This window comes from Stegodyphus dumicola, chromosome 3, assembly GCF_044657685.1.
Source record: "Stegodyphus dumicola isolate Sdum_Otavi_A_Nest chromosome 3, ASM4465768v1".
Lineage (NCBI taxonomy): Eukaryota > Metazoa > Arthropoda > Arachnida > Araneae > Eresidae > Stegodyphus > Stegodyphus dumicola.
Window position 1 is genome coordinate 207,924,851 of NC_140770.1, and position 21,780 is coordinate 207,946,630.

The 21,780-nt window shown below is 30.2% G+C and overlaps 2 protein-coding genes across 6 annotated transcripts in view; one reads left to right on the top strand and one right to left on the bottom strand.

Moving 5' to 3' along the window:
- The window catches only part of LOC118205810 (uncharacterized), a 145,103-nt gene extending 131,404 nt beyond the window's left edge, over window positions 1–13,699 (top strand). For all 3 annotated transcript variants that reach the window (XM_035378118.2, XM_035378097.2, XM_035378104.2), the window contains one exon: window positions 13,493–13,699. In XM_035378118.2, the coding sequence (XP_035234009.1) occupies window positions 13,493–13,592 (100 nt within the window). In that variant the 3' untranslated portion in view covers window positions 13,593–13,699. The remainder of the gene's footprint in view (window positions 1–13,492) is intronic.
- LOC118205839 (glycerol-3-phosphate acyltransferase 4-like) overlaps window positions 2,604–21,780 on the bottom strand; it is a 93,491-nt gene continuing 74,314 nt past the window's right edge. For 2 of the 3 annotated variants that reach the window (XM_085813808.1, XM_085813809.1), the window contains exons 11-16: window positions 21,414–21,469; window positions 19,716–19,801; window positions 18,292–18,495; window positions 17,108–17,236; window positions 13,821–13,900; window positions 2,604–2,906 (exon numbers count right to left, since the gene is read on the bottom strand). In XM_085813808.1, the coding sequence (XP_085669934.1) occupies window positions 2,819–2,906; window positions 13,821–13,900; window positions 17,108–17,236; window positions 18,292–18,495; window positions 19,716–19,801; window positions 21,414–21,469 (643 nt within the window). In that variant the 3' untranslated portion in view covers window positions 2,604–2,818. The remainder of the gene's footprint in view (window positions 2,907–13,820; window positions 13,901–17,107; window positions 17,237–18,291; window positions 18,496–19,715; window positions 19,802–21,413; window positions 21,470–21,780) is intronic. The other variant, XM_035378126.2, reaches the window with a different exon arrangement.

Here is a 21,780-nt window from a genome sequence, read left to right on the forward strand (position 1 = left end):
TATTGCCAGAGCACCATGAATAGTAACAGAAATGATATTAGTCCAGGGTATAGCTTTTATATCGAAAAATCCTTTTAAATTAGCAGATAATGTTTCACCTTTAGTATTGGCTTCCACACATTTAGTAAATAACAGTTCTTGGCAAAATTTTCCTTCTTTTACAAATCTAACATAAGCTAAAAGTAAAGCTTCATTTCCTGCTAAAGTGGACTCATCAAGCTGTATACAATATTCAGATGTTTTTAAGCACTCGCATAAAGAATTTTCTACACACTGAGCCATTTCGTCAATCCTTCTATTACTCAGTGGAATACGTTTTATAATGTCGAAAGCTGGTTTGTACAATACGGCGCATATTACCTCACTTTCAGCTAGTAAAATAAGTTCTTCACCAATAGTGTATGGCTTTCTATTCGTTTTCAATAACCTCTCTGTCACTTTCTTCACTATCGGAAGCGCGCATTAAACGTGCATGTGTAAAGCATACCAAAAAAAAAGTTTGTGGCTTTGAGGTCCGGATTATAGATCATTCCAGATAATGGACGTCCGGATTACGGACTTTGTGCTGTATAAGAAAATTTGTATATCTGATATTTTATTTGCAACAAACCACTGTTAATTATTAATAAATTTTTCAATGGAATGCTGCAATAAAGCCCTTTTACTTTAATAATTTGATGTAAGGATAAAATTTCATGTAATTTTTAAATAAAATTTAATTCTCAATAATTACTTTCTTTCAAAAAACATCTGTATTAACAAAATTTCTATTTTTTTAATAAAAAAATGTGATATATAATTTTTTCAAAAGAGATCAGTTTTATTCAAATATACTATCTGTGTAACAATACAAAAAATACAATTATACCAAAACTAATGTTGAGGGATTACTATATTGTTAGTACTATAACTAATCCCTTAACGTTAGTTAAAGTTAAGTTATACACACCTCTGTTACTACAAGTGAAAATAAATTTTAATGTTCGCTCACAAAAGGTATTACATAACGCTCAGTACTTAAGTAACATACTGTATTTTAGGCACCTACCTATATTTATAATTTACTCAGGACGTAAAAACTGCTACTACTTTAAACTTCCATAATAAAAATCGATCGCAATTTTATTTTATATTAAACCTTGTGTGGACCCGCTGACATTATTCAGGGGTTAAATCAATTTTAATTTTTCACGGACCACTTTGGGAACCACTGATCTAGGCTAGCCATTTAATAATAACTATAATAATCGCAAAAAAAAAAAAAATCGTTGATTACTGTAATTCAATTTTTAAGTAATTCATTTTAATGTTGTTTCTTCCCCCTAAAGTAATTTATTATTAGTTATAACACATTTAAATTTCAGGCAATCTTCTCTGGCATAATCCTGAAATTAATTCTAGCAGTGTGATGATATATTATCACAAAATTTAATGCACATATTTTTTGCTTATGTATGCTGCTAAATAAATATAAAACACCTGAATTTATTTAAAAATATTAATTTCTTTCTTTCGTTTAGCTGCAAAGTACATTTTTTAATCCCGATTGGGCAGATTCGAATCTCAATCTTCAGTGGAAAAAGTTCCTATTATAGTTATAATAGTAATGCTTTGGGGATTATATATTATATATAATGATATGCATTTGGCAAATTTTTGTGTTTTCAAATGGTACCATAATTAATTTACCTCTCAGCACAGCCAATGCGCACATACTGGAATTTTCTCAACACCTGGGAATTTCATTCTCCTGTTTGAGTGGTAACCCTTTTATGATCAAAAAGGAGCATGGATGAACAGAGATATTCAAAGATTAGTTCAGGACTAAATTGGCTTCTGAAGACTTTTTTTAAAAAGTGGTACTGTTATTTATTATTATATTATAAATAGCACCCTTGTTATTACCTTATTGTCTAAATGAGATCATTAAAAAAAAAGGGACAGTTTAATGATAGCTAAATTTTTACTGTTACCAGTTTAATTCAGACATAATTCTTTCTGAGAAAGGTAATCATTTAATGAAATTCAGGAAAAAGATTATACTGGAAGCCATATATAGAGTAGGAAAACCAATAAAACTGGTTCAATCCTGAAGATTTTTCCTAATATAGAAATCAGAAATTATTAAGTTGTGAAGAATTCAAGGCAATAACTGAAACTGCTTGCCAGAAAATTGAAAATGTCGAGGAATGGTTAGATAGTGATTCGACCGAGCTAGGCTTTCAATGTTGAAATGCAATTTCCATGTGATGTGAGATAGTGTTTTAAATGTCATGAGAACAAAAGAGAAAGAAAATGATATTGAAAATAAACAAATGAAGAAGATATACTATCTTTTGATTCTACTGAACTTTATCAACTAAAGAGGATTCAAATAAAATGATAAAACAACACTTTGAAAAATACTCGATGAAATTCAATAAATATTTAAATGCTCTCAAAAACATTTGAAATTTATAGTTAGGATTATCCATGTTTTTCAATTATCTGAGACCTGCTTTCCCTGTTTGGAGCAAGAGTATACTATAATAATTTAATATAAATTGCTTATTCCATGCTGAGGTTTTGTTACATGGGGGGGAAACAGTATTTAAACTGCACAATTGGTATGGAAGATTTTATTTAGTTTCCATGTAACTGATATAAAAATTGAATCTATAACAAACACACATATGACAGTAAACACAAAAACACATACAAATTTTAAAAGACAGTATACAAACAGCTTTTACAGAAAATGGAGTGGATGGCATTTACAAACATAAATGCAGGTGGTTCACGAAGACTAGTTAATAAATTTTGAACACATGGATAATTTTTATTCAAGTTTTAGTCGCTTGCAATATTCTTTCTGCTGCATTTCAATCCATTCTTGCTTGACTTTCATTCTTTTGAGTTGACCATCCCTAAACAAATTGTAAACTGTCAAAACACTAGATATTTATTTAAAATGATACAAATATTCAGAAAAAAATAATGTCAGCATTTCCAACAACAATATACAAATTTTTTGCAACTTATCTGTTATTCCAATTATTCCAAATTTTAGGCTGAAACATCAAGGTCCATCCTTTTTCTCAAACATTTTATAGCTTGCATGTTCTAGCGAAAGAATAGTCTCCTGCTACGTTTTGACTAATATTTCGCAAATGTTTGCAGTAGATGACTTAACTGAATTAATATGCCAATGCCCTTATACTGCACTTTTGTTATATAACAGGGATGGTAGAAAATAATGTTTTTTGACATGTCAATATTTGTGTATGTTTACACACATCTAACAAAATAAATTAAAAATGTGGATTTCAAGGTTAGTACTTCAAGGTCACTTCATGCCCTTCTTACTACTCTTTTAGCTTATATTCAAATGCTACACAATAAAATCAAATCTAAAATCAAAATTCATGCTGCAGAATTAAAAAAGGTTTTGAATCTTAAGTGCTATTATAAGGTGCTATTTATTACTGTACTGAATTTAAGACACCTGCATATATTTGAAAAAATATACACAACATAAAATATATGCAACTTTCCTTTTGCTCAAACTGCATTATGAAATAAATTAATAGTAATATTAAATGGAAGAAGCATACAAAAAATTCATTATTTAAAATTTGATTGCACTGACTGTTAACAATATATACTGACTCTTGAAAGGCCTGTGAGTTTTTTTTTTTTATAACCTACTGATATGAACTTAATTTCAGAGAGGTCTTTTTCAAAATAATCCTCTTTAAAGGAACTGAAACTATCAAAAATGAACAAAAAGGCATAATTTTACATATCTTTCAGAATTATATCATCAGTTTTGACCTAAATTCAGGTACACAGCTTCTTTTCGAGATTTGAGAAAATGAAGAAACAGTAAACTAAATCCAAATATCTAAGAGGATTTGGAAAGTTTTATTGTTTCTTATTACCCATTCTATTCTTGCAACAGTTTTTTTTTGGGGGGGGGAGATACAGGTATTTTCTTCAAATGAGGGTGATTACACAGAGTGCAGCCAAAGGATATATCATTTCTCAGTAATAAAATGAACTGACTGCCATAACTTTTCCGATACACTCCCCAGCTCTTCCTGTTTTTTTTAGGGGGTGGCTTCTGAATATAAACTAGTTTTATATGAGGCTTTCCTATCTTGTTATCTGGATAATAGTTGCAAAGAAATGTTCCATCAGTTTTATAAATGATTTCATATACCTTTTGTTTAAACACTCTTAATTTTCAGAACTGGCATCGATACACACAGATTTGCTTTCTGCTTTAAAGTCTATATCAATCCCTCCTACTTGCAATCATATACAAATATTCAGAAAAAATAATGTCAGCATTTCCAACAAGAATATACAAATCTTTTGCAACTTATCTGTAATTCCAATTACTCCAAATTTTAAGCTGAAACATCAAGGTCCATCCTTTTTCTCAAACATTTTATAGCTTGCATGCTCTAGCGAAAGAATAGTCTCCTGATATGTTATGACAAATATTTCACAAATGTTTGCAGTAGATGACTTAACTGAATTAATATGCCAATGCCTTTATACTGCACTTTTGTTGTATAACAGGAATGGTAGAAAATAATGTTTTTGCACATGTCAATATTTGTGTACCATTTATCAGTTCACTGTATACTGGTAGTCATGCCAAAGAAATTTTAAGGTTAAAGTGATTTGTTTACTTGTAAATAACGAAATCTTAATTCTTTCCCCCAATTTTGGGTGAGAAAGTCAGCCGAGTACTAGAAAAAAAAGGTACATATCCAGCACTGTATGCTTTTAAGATTTTTGCGAGGTTCTAACGGAATAATTGCTACCAAAAACATCTGTGATGTTTATCTAGTGCATTATACATATGTAAATGTCAAGGTGGTTTTTCAAGTTTAGATCCAGTAATTTTGATTTTTCAGACTCGTATCGATCAAGAAGACCAACAAATTTAGATAATGACAGACTTCAGACAAAGTACATAAGTGGAAACAAATCTGTGTTAGATAATCCAGGAACTGTCAAACATTCTTAACCAACCTGGGTCAATCATCCAAGAACATTTGCAGCAGACTAGTACAGTCAGCAAGCAGGACAGGTGTTTCAGTTTCACATAATCTGTATGAAGAAAACAAAGCTAACCAATTCATCACATACAACTTATTGCAACACTATACAGAATCGTTTTTTTGATTGCTTATCACTGAATATGAAAAATGGGTCCTCTGTGATAATGCAAAAGGCAGCAGCTCTCGCTGAATGAAACACCATGAAGCCAGGTTTATATTCCTGCCAGGTACATTTTATATATGTTTGGTAGAGTATTCATGGAATCGTTCATTTTGAAGTGCTGACATTTGGACAAATTGTGAATGTAGACCTTTACAGCAAACAGCTGGATCGAGTATATCAATATTTAATTAAAAAGTATTCAGCAACTATCAATAGACCACACTGCAAATCAACCTCGCCTAACATTGCACAATTTATTTCAACCATTAAAATGCTTTCTATGTGATAAAAATTTGAAAGACATCTAAAATGCCATCTCTAGATATTTTGCTTGAAAACCTTTTGATATTTTTGATCCAGCAATGGAAATTTGCACACTAAATGGCAAAAGGTTGTTGAAGACAATGGTGATTTAAATCACTGATTAAAAATAAAAACTTGTACAAAATTTGTTTTAATTTAACGTAAAGAAACATTTTCCAGTCTCTCTTATATTACTGATTTAGTCTGTAATTTATCAGAAAACACGCCTTTCAAAAAGTCATTAATAACTAACATATGCACAGTTCAATGATAGTAACATTTATATTGAAAATTGTATCAGTTTAGATATTGTTCGAGTTTACTGTGCATAAAATGTGTACAGTCTTTAAACCAGTGGCTTTATGTATATTCATTCAACTCAGTCTCTCTACATAACTCCAGTATCAGAATATCTTCCCTCTAAAAAATCTAACATCTGTATTACAATAAAATGACAAATCATATCTACTTGTACATAAATTAGACAATTTATTTTAACCTGCAGCATCTTGTTAAATACAAGAAAATGCTACACCAAATATTTTATAACATATCAGCTAATAACCGTTTGTCAACTTAATAGCTTTAACCCTTTCCGGCAAGCTACCTTTTAAAGTTGGAATTTCGGGAGGAAAAAAAAAAAAGGCAGGCAGTCTAATCAGGCCTAGAGGAAATACAGGTAAAATTTTGTGAAGATAGCACTTATCGTTTTAATTCTGTGGGTGTGCCCAAAGCGGGCACACTGAATTAATACAGCTTCAAATAGAGTGCTGGAAGCGTGTAAAAGAGTAAGAGATTTTATTTTGCCTACGATTAAAAAACACTAAATTCTGAATACCGTAGCAGATTTAGCCTAGGGTGTGCCATTAGGAGGCCTGCTACTCTACCCTCCCCAAAAAAGCTCTTCTTGGTTACATGATGATTACATGCGTATGAATGGAAAAAAGTAACTTGGGTATATGATATTTACATTTCTTATTTACACCTTCTATTTTTTCCATGGTGATACTTTTCGAAAGTGACACCACCTTTGAAAAAGCATAACCCAATACTGCATGTTTCGCACATGTACCGGAATCTGTATCAGATTCACTATCTGAAAGTGTAGCACTTTCAGTGCTTCAAAAATGGGCACCATTTGGGAAATAATTAAAAATAAATAAATAAATAAATAAACTAATATTATATCTACAATCTGAAATTATAAACTATACTATAAAATTATAAACATCTACAACTCAAAACTATTAAATATAGTGTTAACAAAACTTCTTTGAACGAAAGCAAAAGAGAACTGCTCTAGTGAAAAACCAGACAGCTAACTGATAAAATTACCCCTGACCTTCAGAAAATCAACCCGACAACTTCTTAGTTGATAACCAAACCTCCCCCCCAAAAAAAAGAGAAAAACAGGAAATTAAACACAGATGTGGACCCACCTTTCTGCAGAGAAATAAGGATACAGGTTTTGGTCTTGTCCTAGTCTCTCAGTGAGCCCACTGTGGACACACCAGATGTTCACTGTTTGATTTTAGGCAAGATTTCAAGGTAAAAATTTAAAACTAATATAGAATAAAGAGATTAGCATATAGCCCAGAAAATAATATAGAAATTTCTTTTCAAACAATTCCTTTTATATACTAAAAAAAATCTGGAAGATTTCTTTGAAAAATGAGGGTCTTTACAAACTAAACATGGTTAAAATATATGGACTGGTTTGTCTTGGGCTGCCATCTACATCTTACCAAAGGTTCTTTCATCTTTTCGATATATCACTGAGGAATGCTTTTGTTTTGTACCAGAAACATGGGGGAAAATACTCCCATTTGGATTTTAATTGATCGCTCGATCGAAAGACGTGAATGGTTAGCGTAAAGAAAGATGGCCAGGAGTTTTCCCGAATCCCTGATGTTTGACTGAAAAACACTTTTTAGAAGTAATTGCTCCTGCTGAAAAGAAATTGAGACCAATGAGGCAGTGCTTTGTGTGTTGTTCACAAAGCAATGATAGCAGAAAATGTGTCAGAAAAGAAACCAGATATTTTTGTCTCGATTGTGACATTGGACTCTGCTTATCTTCATGCTTAAAAATATATCATACCAAAGCTGAATTTTAAAAAGAAATAAAAATGTAAGTATTTAAAAAATACATATTCCCCCCTAACATTTATCTGCTGTAAAGTGTTCTTTACGGTTATGCAGATTCGTCAGAGTAAAAATGCTTCAATTTTGCAGTAATTAAAAATTATCTTAAATTAATAGATGCAATACTTGTGAGACTTTTGACTGCTGATTTGAATTCCTGCATTTGATTAGAACATAAAATTGTTTATAAAATATATGCTTATTTTTGGTCACAATATGGCAGGAAAAGGAAACAGTTAAGTGGTTAAGCTAAAATGGGGAAAACCACAAAAACAATTCAGGCAGACAGTTTGCCAGGATTTGAACCCAGGTTTGAAAACCAATGTGCCACTCATTTTACACAGAACCTCAAAAGAACAGATTTGAGATATCTGTTTGGAATGCGCTCTGATAAACACAAATATAGTTTGGCAGATTTCAAAATTTCTTTTGAATGATAAAATTAACTTTTTGAAGACGGGATGGCCATAGAGACCTCTCTTTGAAAAGACGGGGTTGTCCACTTTAGTGGCCATGCCTTTTTCCCCCATTTTCCAGGCTGAAAAGTGGGGTGAAATGTCAAATTTGAGGTTCTTAGGGTTTTAACCACTTATCTCTTTCAAAGGTCTTCCTTTTGTGACATAGATGCACCCCTCTGATAATCCATTAAACTACACACAAGAATCTTTGTTGCAAATAGGAGGTGGTTTCTTAAAGGGGGAAAAGCATTCGGTTCAAGATTCCCCATCCTTTGGTAGCTTTTACTGCTACCAAAGCCCCGGCCTCAAAAGGTTAACATTGTGTTAGATAAATTTTTTTAAACAATTGAAAACTGATAATTCATCCACATTGCTAGTTAAAGATAAAAAAATGCATTCATATCTAAGCACAATAAACAAGTGCTGCACTATTTATGTAAAAAAAAAAAAAAGTGGACCATGTTTCTAAGGCTATTTTTCTGGTTCAAATACATGAAGAAGAGCTATTTTTAAAATTAAGTCATAATAGCCGATGGAAGGTGAATCCTATAGAACGTATGTTGAAAAAGGAGCAGAAGAGTAGCATGTAAAACTGCAGAATCAGTGACAAGAGCTGCTTTTCATTTAATGCAAGTTAGCTTTCATTTGATAACAAGCAGTGAAATCATTTTCTTTAAGTTTCTACCATCTGACAAATCAATCATAATGAAAAATAGTATAGGCAACTTAACACAAAAATTCATAAAAAAATGTCCAGTTTTTGGACACCCAAAAGAACATTATTACATACCATGACAATGTTATAAATAAACTGCTTGAGCACAACAAAACTTGTCAGTAATCATTGCATGAATGAAATGTTTATAGCTTTGAATGCAAGACACATTTTTTTAATTAACCATTAAATTTAATTGCACTTAAAACCTAAAAATATAAAAAATGAATAATTTAAAATACTTCTTATATATTATATGCATACTTAATTAGAAATTTTCTTTTTATTACTCAAGCAGCTGTAACTACTAACATTATTGAAGCAAAAAAAGTTTAAATCGCAAATAATCATAGAAGAAATGAGAATTCATAAACCTATGACGTTTTTGGATTCAGATTCCCACACAGAAATAATAATTAGACAAAGATAAGAAATATACATATAATCATCAACAAGAACACTTATAATTCAAAATGAATTTTGAATGTAAAGATTAGTATGCTTTCACAAGCTTGAATTAGATAATCTTTTTCTATAGTATGGTTCTTCACTTGCTAACAAGTTTATGCTTTGAATAGAACAGGTCAAGAGCTTTCGCACCTAAATTTTGTTGAAATACAATTCCCCCCCCCACACACACACACATATACACTGTCTGTCACAATTTAGGTATCTTTTATTGCTTAGTTTTTAAGGAATTTCCATAGAAACTATGGAAAGTAGTTAAAAGTCTATATTTGGGCAATATATGATCTATGAACAAATGAAAATAAAATACAAAATCATCCAGACACAAACAGCCTCAACATTCGTGCTACACAGTTCCTATAAAGAAGGTAAACTTATGCCGGTAACATTTCTAACCATATAAAATAATAGCTTATACTTTTCCTCATCACCTTTCACATTCAATATTATGCTTTCTACATCAACGGCTTTTCTCTTTCATTTTAACTTGGTTCAGGAAATACAAAATCAAACCTTATTGATGCATATATGCTTCATGATAAATAATTTTAACATGAATTGTTGCCTTATTCCCACTCAAATTGTTATATGAATAGCAAAGTTTTTAGTTTTTTTTAACAATACCTTTCAACCCAAACTATTAATAATCAATGAATCATATTATTTATTTCTCTGATTAGTATGAATAAAATGTATTTTTAAGACTAACCCTATGCAACTACTCAAATTTTATTCTTTTTTTAAAGAGAAAAACTCTGCAAAAGATAGAAATAATGCTACTTTTCAAAAGGTGATTGCTATTATATTTTCCTTTTATTCTGATACCCTATTCTGTCTCCAAAGGGTCACTTTGGTATTGGAAGGCATTTCGCATTTTTATTTCCACTAGCCCTGTGCACTAAAGGTTGTTATATTTTGGTCCACTCAAATGAGTATTTTATGAAGAATAGCAGCTTCTTGGATTGTTTCAAAGCTAAATTGCTTTATTGTAAGAAATGTGTTAAAAATGCAGAATTACTGACCTTAGGAAAAAAATTCTAAATGGTGTGGTTCATGTTAAATTGAACCCCCCTTCAAAAAAAAAAAAAAAAAGAGAGAGAGAGAGAGAGAAGTTCAGCATACATTTAGTGAATGCTTTGATGTTGCTTAGAAACACTGCATGCAAGAAATAACTCCAGAAATAACAGTCGACTATTTCAGCAAAGTAGAACTAGTTAGAAATGACAGTACTATGACAGGAAATATCATAATGGAACAATAGACTGAATATGATATGAAAGAAATATAAGCTTGCAGTGCGCCTTTAGAATTTTTTACATCTAATGAATATGTCTCAATATCAAGATGTGCCATGTGTCAATAGACACTGAAATTACTGACACCATTAATAGCATGATGAGTCTTTTATTAAAAAATAATTATTATTTTCTAGATACACACACAGGCAATGATAGCAATTTTTAAAATGATAATCCAGCTAGCATGCCTGAAGCTTTTACTGCAATATAAATTGTACGCCAGTTTAGTGATATGTAATGGCTTTGTCACCACAGAGAAAAGACACTGCTCCATACTGTTTGTGATATGCAACTTTTGAGTATGAATCAAGAGACTGCAGATTCTATTCTGACCAATGCAGAGCAACTAAGGATATCAACCTCTACTGGTGTCATCTGTTTCAAACATTGCCACTAATAAATTCATGCTGAATGGGCCAATAATAAAATGGAAATAATTATCAAATACACATGATACAAGGTTCATCTCAGATGCAACAAATTCCAAGATTGCTTTAGAAAAAATGGATAAAATAAATGACTTTTGACGACTAGCTATAAAAAGCAAATGAAAATGAAATTTCGATTTTTTTAAAACAATTTGATATATTTTTAATGTAAAAGCAATTTAAGTAATTGTCCTGGAGCAAATTAACATTATATTAAAACATATTAATATGCAGTAAAAAGGTGTAAAAATTCTCATCTATGTTACACAGTATGAGCTTTGTTTAAAAATGTATATCTACTAATCTTTAAAAATGTCTTACTTTAAAAATGTATATCTACTACACATTTTTTATTACTGTTGTTCACTCTCTCATTCAGCTATTTTCAGATCAGATGAAATACTTTTAATACAAATAATTCTTTTGTCTCGGTGAGTATTTGTGTAAATGAGGGTTAACTCTAATTTAAGACTCTAAAGATTTTATGAAAAAAATTCTTCCATAAGACATTTTGCTGCATGCCCTTTTTAACTATGCTAATGAAAAGACTCCATTTAATTTCACCCAACTGTGAAGAAACTCCATACTTTTAATCAAAATTATACTTATGCCAATTTCAGCATTATGACATCCGGCACACATCAAAATCTATTTTGACATTAACAATAAATCATAGTCATTGTATATCAACGGATTAAAAGGTTAAGTAGCTTTTAAAGGCAAATTGTATCTCTCTAACTGTGTTTATGCACAGGGAGTGAGAAAAATATATATAACATTTTTACATTAAAACAGACTTTAGAAGTTTTGCAACTAAGATATAAGTTTCATAAGAATTAGAAATAACTTCCAATTACCTGAAAATAAATCCTTTTTTTTCCTTAAGCACACACATATGTATGTTTGTTTACTGAATGCTAGAAAAATTAGTATCACAAACCATGAATGCAAAACATTGAAATTTCAAAAGTGAAACAAAAAGTGTGTTAGCAGCTATGATAATGCACTGCCAGCCATTAACATTGTTACACCATGAAGGCAGCAAGTAACAAATGTCAAATTTGAATAAAAGGTATCACATTTGCGGGATATGCAAATGATTAGCATTCCAGCACAAGCATATATGAGTAATGCATAAATGGGAAGATAGTATATATAAATGAGAGGACTGCAGAACAGGTTTCTTATTTGGGAATCATATCTGAATATTGGTTGTTTGTGTACATGTCATTTTAACGTCTATCGTAAGAGAGAAAAACTTCAAACAGCATGTGTTGGAATTAGACAATGGCAGGATCATGGCCATTTGGGACTGTGGTTTATTGCTTTGCGATATTGCTGCTCATAGTGATCAGGATGCCATTACTGTCAGGCAAACATGGAACTGATGGGTCCAGGAGGCATACACTGAAGGACATGCAGGACTTCAACCGCAAATTGACAGAGATGCCTGAAGAGTGACAAGTCATCCTCTCAAACTTGCAGGAATGTACAGCCACATCATATACCAAGTCAGGCTCATGTGCAAGATAAGTGTCCACATACTCAACACGACACTGCTCGCAGCATGATGGACTGTCAGCATGGCAACCCTTGATACTGCAGCAGACACAAGCATGCCTACAGCACTGAAACGAATGATGACACTGGACAGAGGAGTGCCATGACATTATCTTTACAGATGAATCCTGATTCTGCACATAGTATGAAGATGGACATATTCATGTGTGGAAAGGAGAATGAGCGTTACTAGCTTTCACTCATCCTCGTCATATGTGCCCAGCACCTTGAGGCACATTGGGTGCATTTCACGATCATCTATTGTTTGCATAGCCAGTAATGTGAAGAGCCATCATTACAATTCATATAAAATTACACAGGCCATGTCCTATCTTTGGCTTGAGTGGCACCATCTTTCAACCAGATAATGCATGACTGCATGTTGCCTGTGCCATCCTGACTTTCCTCAATATACAGGTTGTTCAACTGTTGGCCTGGTCAGTATATTCTTTAGACCCCTCACCTATTTAGAACATCTGGTCATGAGATGCCGAGAAGCTGGCATGTTATCACTCACTATCTACTACAAATATGAACTTTCACACCGCATGGATTGAAATACCCATATCTGTCATCCAAGCTCAGTTCAATTAAATGCCCAATGAGATTACAGCCACTGTTACTTCTAAAGGTGGCAGATCTGTGTTCTGAATTCTGCATGTTGTGTATCCCAAATCACCTGGAAATTTAATCATGTTTTCCTCCTACTATACTGTGCATGTACAGTAATTAAGATTTTGCTATTTTCTTTCTCTTCTTGTGTAGCAATTTTAATGGCCAGCAGTGTAAATGATGTCATAGTAATTTATAAATTAATCTCTTCTTATCTAATGATATTCTTCTTGTTTTGAATACTGATTTAACAAAATGAATTTATTATCCCAATTAAATTCCTTTTCAGTGCTGGTAAGTTATTCCTCTTTCCTGTGGACTTTGGATTAACCGTGAACACTGTCCCCTGTATTAGACTGGCAAATTGGAAGCTGACTGTAATTTTATAATCTGAAATATACTACCAGTTTTTTTTTATAAATATTCTAGATAGCAAGTGTTAATTCTTTACATGTGCAATACAATGAAAATCATAATAATTAGTTTCTTATTTTGATTTTCAGTTTGATGTGATTAGTTTTTCACAAACCAAGAATGGAAATGCCAAATAAAATACATAAATATACTCTGCACATGCACAACACAAGCTTTAATAAAAACTGAATGCATATTCATACCACATGAGATCTACAAGGCCTCCTTTACGAGCTATTTCAGCTTTCACTCTATTAGCAAATTCAACAGCACTTTCATTGTCCTAAAATAAAAAAATAACATCACAAAATATTTTTTAAATAAACTGGTTGGTTACATAAAATGTCTGCTAACAATAATGAATTGATAGTATAAATTTCTAAAATTAAGACACTAATACCTTTAAAAAATAGATGAAATCTTAATAGAAATAATATAAAAATAAATGACATTACATAACTGTGCAATATTTTGCAACTGTCCAAATAAAAATATAAAATACAATTGTAGTTATTAAATTTACAAAGCAAATTAATTCAATGTCATAAATACACTTAGTAATATAATTGTGATAATTCTAATTTATATGCATTTAGATGGTATCTATTTTATTTGACTATCTTTTCACTGATTCTGTAAAAGCAGATAAAATTTGGTTATTATGTGTATGAATTCTGAAAATATTTAAACAACTCAAAACCACTCACTAACTGCCAAAATTATGAAAGCTTAATATTTTATAAAATTACCATATTTACCTTTTTTCCACCCAATATTTTAAAATAAATTTACCACTAATTCGTTCACCTTTAGTTAAAATATTTTTCTAATAGCAAATTAATGAAATCTTTAAACTTCCTACTAAAAACATAAAATTTTAAGAGGGACAAGGATAAGCTACTAGAGAATTTTAATCATTTATATATTTAAATTAATTTTTTTATTTCAATGGTAATTTCAAACACATAATTAAGATTTTGAACATCCTACACATCTCATCTTATAAACCATCAACTTAAAATCCTTACATATTTTAATATTCATGTTTTATTATATTTATACATTTTATTATTTTATTTGTTGGATATTTATACGCAGATTCTGCATTATAAAATCTGACAACTTGCCAGAAATGGCCCAAAATTTTACAAATGTTCTTTTCAGATTTCTCCTCCCAATCTCCAAAAAAGGAGAAAACTGAGGGGGGGGGGATCTAATCACAGTTCTTTTATATAAACACTGGAAATTCTTTGTTTACTTTGGCATTCAATTTCTCTATTTTAAGAACATCAGAACATTATTTCTAATAAGATATTTCTTTTTCAGCCAGTCATCAAAAGTTGAAAAAATTAGAAATGCAAATGGCTTATTTTAGAACATACATATATATTTTTTTCAATTATGTATACACCCCTCTCCCCCCCAAAAAAACCTTATGATTATTTAGTATACATTTAAATTTGTAACAGGTTTTTATTTTTAAAAAAAGTTTTTAACTTTCTTATAAAGAACCTTGCAAGTTCAAAACTGCACAAAATATCATTTTGTTTTATTATTACATTTCCTTAAACTAATTTGATGACTTTATTCAGGTAGTTTGCAATGGACTGCTTATATATGTAGTTTTATTATGCTATCTAATGAAATTCTCATATTTATTTTATTTTCCTCCATTTCGTGATTTAAATTTTAACTTATGTAGTTCAAGTAATATCTGCGGTTTCTAGCATCAACAAAAAGCTTAAACTAAATTTTTGCCATTAATTTGACATTTTAAATTATTTTTTACTTCCTTGTATGAAGTAAAAAGGAAGTATTGTAATCGAGAAAAGTTTCAGGCATCATATTTCAACGAAAATATCCATTTTGATCGCTATCGAACGCAATTTAACGATGTTTTTGCGTGATATCTGTATGTAAGGACAGAATAAAAGACTCGTTTCCTCCAAGAAAATTATAAAACTGTTTTAAAATTAATTCTGAAGAGAATTTTTCGTGGCGTCTGTACGAATGTACGTATCTCGCATAACTCAAAAACGAGTAGCCTCAGAACGTTGAAATTTTGTGTATAGGACTGCTATAACATGTAGATGTGCACCTCGTATTTTGGTTGCAATCAGCCGCACCAAACGTATATAAATATGTTTATATATATATATCCACTCTGTTACCCGGCTCAGTCATCTCAGTTTCTTTACTTTTATATGTTTGTAAATTGTACATTTTTTGCTTTTTATCTTCTGATTAAGGTTTTTATGTCTTTAGTAAATCTGTATGCAATAGTTTTAGAATTATCAACAATTTTAAAGTTGTTTAAGTGCTGCTAAGCCTTTTTTTACGGCGGCCATTGATTGTTTACATTTGAAACAGAACTAGTGGATTTGTTGCCAATCTAGAGAAACTTAGCTTGCAACAGCAAAGATAACGCCTTCATTTATTATTGCCAATTAAATCATGCTTAATCTTTTCTGAAATTTTTTTGAGGAAATAAGTGTTTAAGATTTACTTTGTAATTTTTAATACAGATATTTTTAGTTTTTATGTATTTTTACCTTCTCGCGAAGTGAGAACTGAATTAATTTAATGAGAAATACTCAATCGTCTGTGAAAAACTGTTTCTTTTTTGTTTTGTTTGCTTAATTTCCTTTATACATCATTCTAGCTTTATTATAGTATTTGAATAGGCAACGATTAGATAATTATATTCTTTAAATGAAATAAATTTTGTTCATTATGAGTTATAATATGAATGAAATATAATACTGTTAAGTGAATCTAGCGCCAGAGTGTCGCTAAGGTAAACAAATATTAGAGTGAATTTTAAAGAATGCATATATTCTATTGTGGTTTATGCGCTGTCGGCGAAGTAGATTTAATTCAATCCAATAAGTTTAAATGAAATGCAAGAAAAAATGTGTATAATTTAATATTCCGTACAAGGAAGTCATGTGGTGTACACATCAGATTTTTTTTCTTTGTATTATCTATCCATTCTAAAATTATAATATAAGTACAAATGCTGTGAAATTTATGAGTAATAAACATGCTTCTTGATGCAGTTAACACTCATTACAGCAATCCCTCAAAGTGTGTAACAACAAAGGTGCTGTAATGAGAGTATTCACTAGACTAAAAGATAATTAGGGACTTTTGTACAGATTGGTTATAATGGAACAGATTCTTTAACATGTAGCCATAACAGTCATCATCAACTGCATGACAAATAAAAATAAAATAATAATAAAAAAACTGATTTTATTCTGTTTTTAAATCTTAAATTTAAAAACTAAATTCATACTAGTTCTTATAGTCACTATTAGCTTAATAAAATTTCTCCCCTTCCAGATGCATGAAAAAATATCTTGACTTTTTAACATTAGGGAAAACTTAAATTGTACATCAATATCATTTCATTTTCCACTAATATCATTTTTATGAAACATTAATTAATAACTTAAAGGACTCAAACTGTGCAAAATGAAAACATTACCTTGCGAGACATGGGTGGCAAATACCACACATCACATACAATAGCCCAGCTAGTAAGCATCATCAATAAATATTGCATATAACTCTGCTTGCTACTATTCCAAAATGGATCACCAAATCGTGGATCATACTGAAATACAGAGTTTTATTTTAAACAACACATAAAAACAATCTACTTACTTTGATTACTAGAGTGCATATATAATAACCTGAAGCTTTAACTGAGAAAATGTAATAGACAGAAGATGTGAACTTAAGCATTTAAAAAAATGATAATAATGATTTGACTACCACTTTTTTATACAGGATATATACTAAGATCTAAAATCTATCCCAAAATGTGGTAAACAAGGAAAATTTAATTCATCACTGACAAATGTTAACTGAAACTTTAAATAATAAAAAAAATTAATACATAAATTAAGGCTACAATAAATTCTATAAAATAAAAATATGTTCAAGTTAGCTTTCAAAAATGGAAAAGATGAAATGGCCACTCCTGCAGCTGAAACTTTTGGAGATACTGAAGCCAAAAAAATTAATAAATAAATAAATAAATAAATAATTAAAAATAATAATAATAATAATAATAATCAACATGAATTTGCAGACTAGTTTTTTAAATTTCTATTCCAACCTATGAAACTAGTCCTGCAAATTTATACAACTTGTGCTGACTCTTATTGATTCAGTGTCTCCAAAAGTTTATAAGGCACTTTGAAAAAACTGGAGTGGTAAAACAGCTAAAAAAGCAGTTTTATTCAATCTACCTTACAATTTTTGAAGAATTTTCAAGCATTACTTAAAGACAAGAAAATGAGAAGAAATACTTCACAAATAGTAAAAAAAAGAATCTGAGTTAAGGATTATGCAGCAAAATGACAACTTCCTCCCCCCTTGAAGCATAAGGGGAAATGAAAAGGAAATATCATACATTCCGGTCACCTCAGAATTAATATATATCTATGGTATTTTCTAATTATCCATACTACCAACAAAAAATTGTGAACTCAATGGCACCTTTAGATAGCATTCATGAACTCAGTGACAACTAATTTTCTGGCAAGCTAAGGTGCAGAAGGGCAATAGCCATTTTCAAAATGAATATGCATTAAGAATTCCATACAAGAGCAATTAATCAATAAAATTTAAAAAGCAAAAAACACTGGTAATTAAAACATTTACCTTCTTTGAGAAATCATTATTTTTGTAATTGTTATTCTCCTCATGTGCCCAGTTTTTAACTTGAAAAAACATCAGTAAATTGCACAAACTCACAACCCATACAAAGTTCAAAATATGAAAGTGTTTTGAAAGACAGCTAAGGAAGGACTTGAGAAGCAGGCAAAGATGAAGATTGCATCTACTAAAACCTTTCCAAAACCTAGTCTAAGATAAAGATAAAAATAAAAGTACCTGATATTGATAGATCGAAAATGAATTCAAAATCAGCAACTGCCATTATTACAGACATTAAAGATGAGGAGTTTTATGTTTCTCGTACTAAGCTTGGTAAATTAAAATCACTGTACACAAGAAACCAGGTTACCTTTCGCAAAGAAAATTTTTTCAACATCGAAGAAGTTGGTACAGGAGAAATAAGTGTATGTGAAGTAGTAAAAAACTCTTTAATTGGGGGACAAGGACTCAGAAAATGCAACTGTTTAAAGAAGTGTACTATGAAGATTTGTTTATGCAAATGAGCTGATCTACTTTGTAATTCAAAATGCCATAACAGTCAACTTGTTGTAACAGGTAGTAAGAAGTATTAAATGTATTAAAGAAAACATACTACATTTTTCTTATTTTTTAAATTTCTTAATTTTTATTTTTTCCTGAGCTATCAATTTATTTTTTTTAACTACTGCCAAAATTAAAAAAAATATTGAAATATCTTCAGTAGTTATCAAGAGAACTGTGCATTAATTCAGCTTTCTCAGATGGGATCTTATTTGTGAAATGGCATTAATATTGCATTTTTTTTATTTCTTATAACTCTTTAAAAAATAATTGTAAGACAGTTTCATCGACATAATCTTAAATCATGATCACTTTTACAGTACCAATTAAAAACTCAAAGTGTGTTTTAACTTTTTTGGGGACACACTGTATACAATATATCTGTGAATGGAAAATCCTATCATAAGCAATCCCTCGTTTTACTGCAAAGGCTTGGTAAAAGTCTGAAATGGAATCATATTAAAGCATAATTAGGACTTTTACCAAGCCACTTTGGTGAAAACTATGTTTTAACAGTAAAACATAGGATGTACCATACTTAGGCTTTAACAGTAGCAAATATACAATAAATAATGACAATATGGGGCCACCAGAATTAACAGTTTAGTCATCATGAAAATATTTAAAAAGGTTCATTACTTCATTTTGTGTTCTAATTATTAAAATATAATTTTTAACAATTAGCACAAGGAGAAAAGAAAAACTGCAACAACATTCTCACAACTGGGAACAACTTTGGAAACAAAAACATATAATAAAGTTATGCTGCATTTCTGATATGGTAAAGATATGGAAATAATTTTTAAAATACTGAAACATAAGGGAAATTTTTAAAATACTGAAACATAAGGAAAAAGTACTATCAATACCTTTATAGCAACTGGGTAAATTGTGCCACCAACTTCAAAACTTCCTTTCTTGAACATCATTACAGATGTATTATTGATGCAAGTGCCTATATATAAATTATTATTTTACATTAACATTTCACATTAAATATATTAATACATTCAAAATTTAATATTATTCACTATAAAAAAACACTTTTCTATTAGCTTAAAACACAAATCTGAATTAAAGACACACAAAATGAGTTAATGTCAACGTTGTTAATGATAAAGAAACAAAGGCCAAATCATACCATGTAAGATCTCATTTTTGCATGTCAATCATCAGCATTTCACTCACACATAACTATTAAACATAGCATTCAGTAATAAAAGAGCATAATCCAAAATGCATTTTAAAAAATCATATTCTGAGAGATTACTGTTTCATCTTCAGCCTGATAAAAGTGTACCCAAGAGATAAATGTAAATGTTACAAATCCTACAGATAATACAGAAAATTCAGTTATAAGCAGAAATAATAAAGAAAAAAATAGTATTTTGATATGATTCTATAAAAATATTTCACGACTATATAAAAAAAAATTACTTCAGCTAACTTGAGTAAATCAATACAGAAACATTTATAATTAAATCAGAGCTTACACATGGGAGTAATAAGTAAATAAGATTTGCCAATTTATTGCATTAACTCAACAATCTTAGCTTTTAGTTATATTAATATATACATTCAATAACTACACAAACATTTAGCACACTAACAAACTGGAAGACTATGATAAAGAATTTCTGGTTAACTTTCTTACAAGTCATGCACAGTGATACAATAATTACAGTAAAATTTCTTGCAACCAGCAATACCAAAATAACAAAATTTTTTTTAGGGCTAAATTTAGTTTTACTTCTGATTTTAATTGGCTAAAGCCCCTTACATTCTTCATTTCAATTTGGGTACATCCTCTTTGGTCCTAAAAATAAACCGATGACTTGTGAAAAACACGCGGCAAATTTGCAGATGCCATTTTAGATATAAGAATACTGTTAAAATGAGGTCCCTTAGTTTACATTACCGTGCAAAATCAGGTTCTTGCATGTATTATGAATAACATAGCAAAACTAGCATTTGTTAATGGTACTTTTTCAGATGCATTATGTCTGCTTCCTTTTTTAACATGCAAACTATTATTTTTTTCCCAGGCAAATTAAAAAAAAAAGTTCTTAACAGAGGGAAATGGATATCTCTAAAATTAGAACAAACATTAAATACTTCAAAACCTGTATGTAAATTAACTTCTCCTTACTAGATTCACAATCTTTATCAGAGCACATCTTTAACATTTTATAATCCTTCTTATTTTGCCAAACTGAAATGTTCATTGCATTTCTAAACTGATCTGATCAATAACATTTTATATTAAGTACAAAACAATTTTAAAATTTGGATGGTCAACACTAAAGAATTCAAAAAATACGCAAGATTTTGAGAAAAAGATCTCATTCTATAGAATGAAAACTCATTTTACAGCTGTCTGGGTTGCTAATTAAAATGCAGATGATCAGCATGAAACTACAGGAATTCAGCTGGATTTGAAAAGGCGACATGATAAGCAAAATGATTTGTTATTTAGGTGACAGTTTAAAAGCTTATGAATGCATAGCATTATTTTAATGATTAAAAAAAAAAGATTAATTAGCTTGCATTAAAAAGTCAATACCAACCTTCAGGAAATACTAAAATAGGTAATTTTGTTTCATCTTCCACATGTTCCCTTAGCCTGTAAGAAAAGTAAAGGTATTATTACAATGCAAAATTTTAATTTTTAGCAGTATTTTAAGTAATTTTTAAATTAATTTATCAGCATAGCATAATTCTACCGATCCAAGATTCCAATCTATTTAAATCATTTCAAAGACCAACTTGTGGGCAATAAAACAATACACAGTAATAACAATTCAGGCAATAAAACATTTCCCCAAATTTTGAAGGTATTTAATACCAAAAATCTATTGATAAGTATTTTACTACCTAACATTTTCTTTTCAGTGGATTTTTAATTTTGATTTACTAAAAATCTCTAAAAACTGT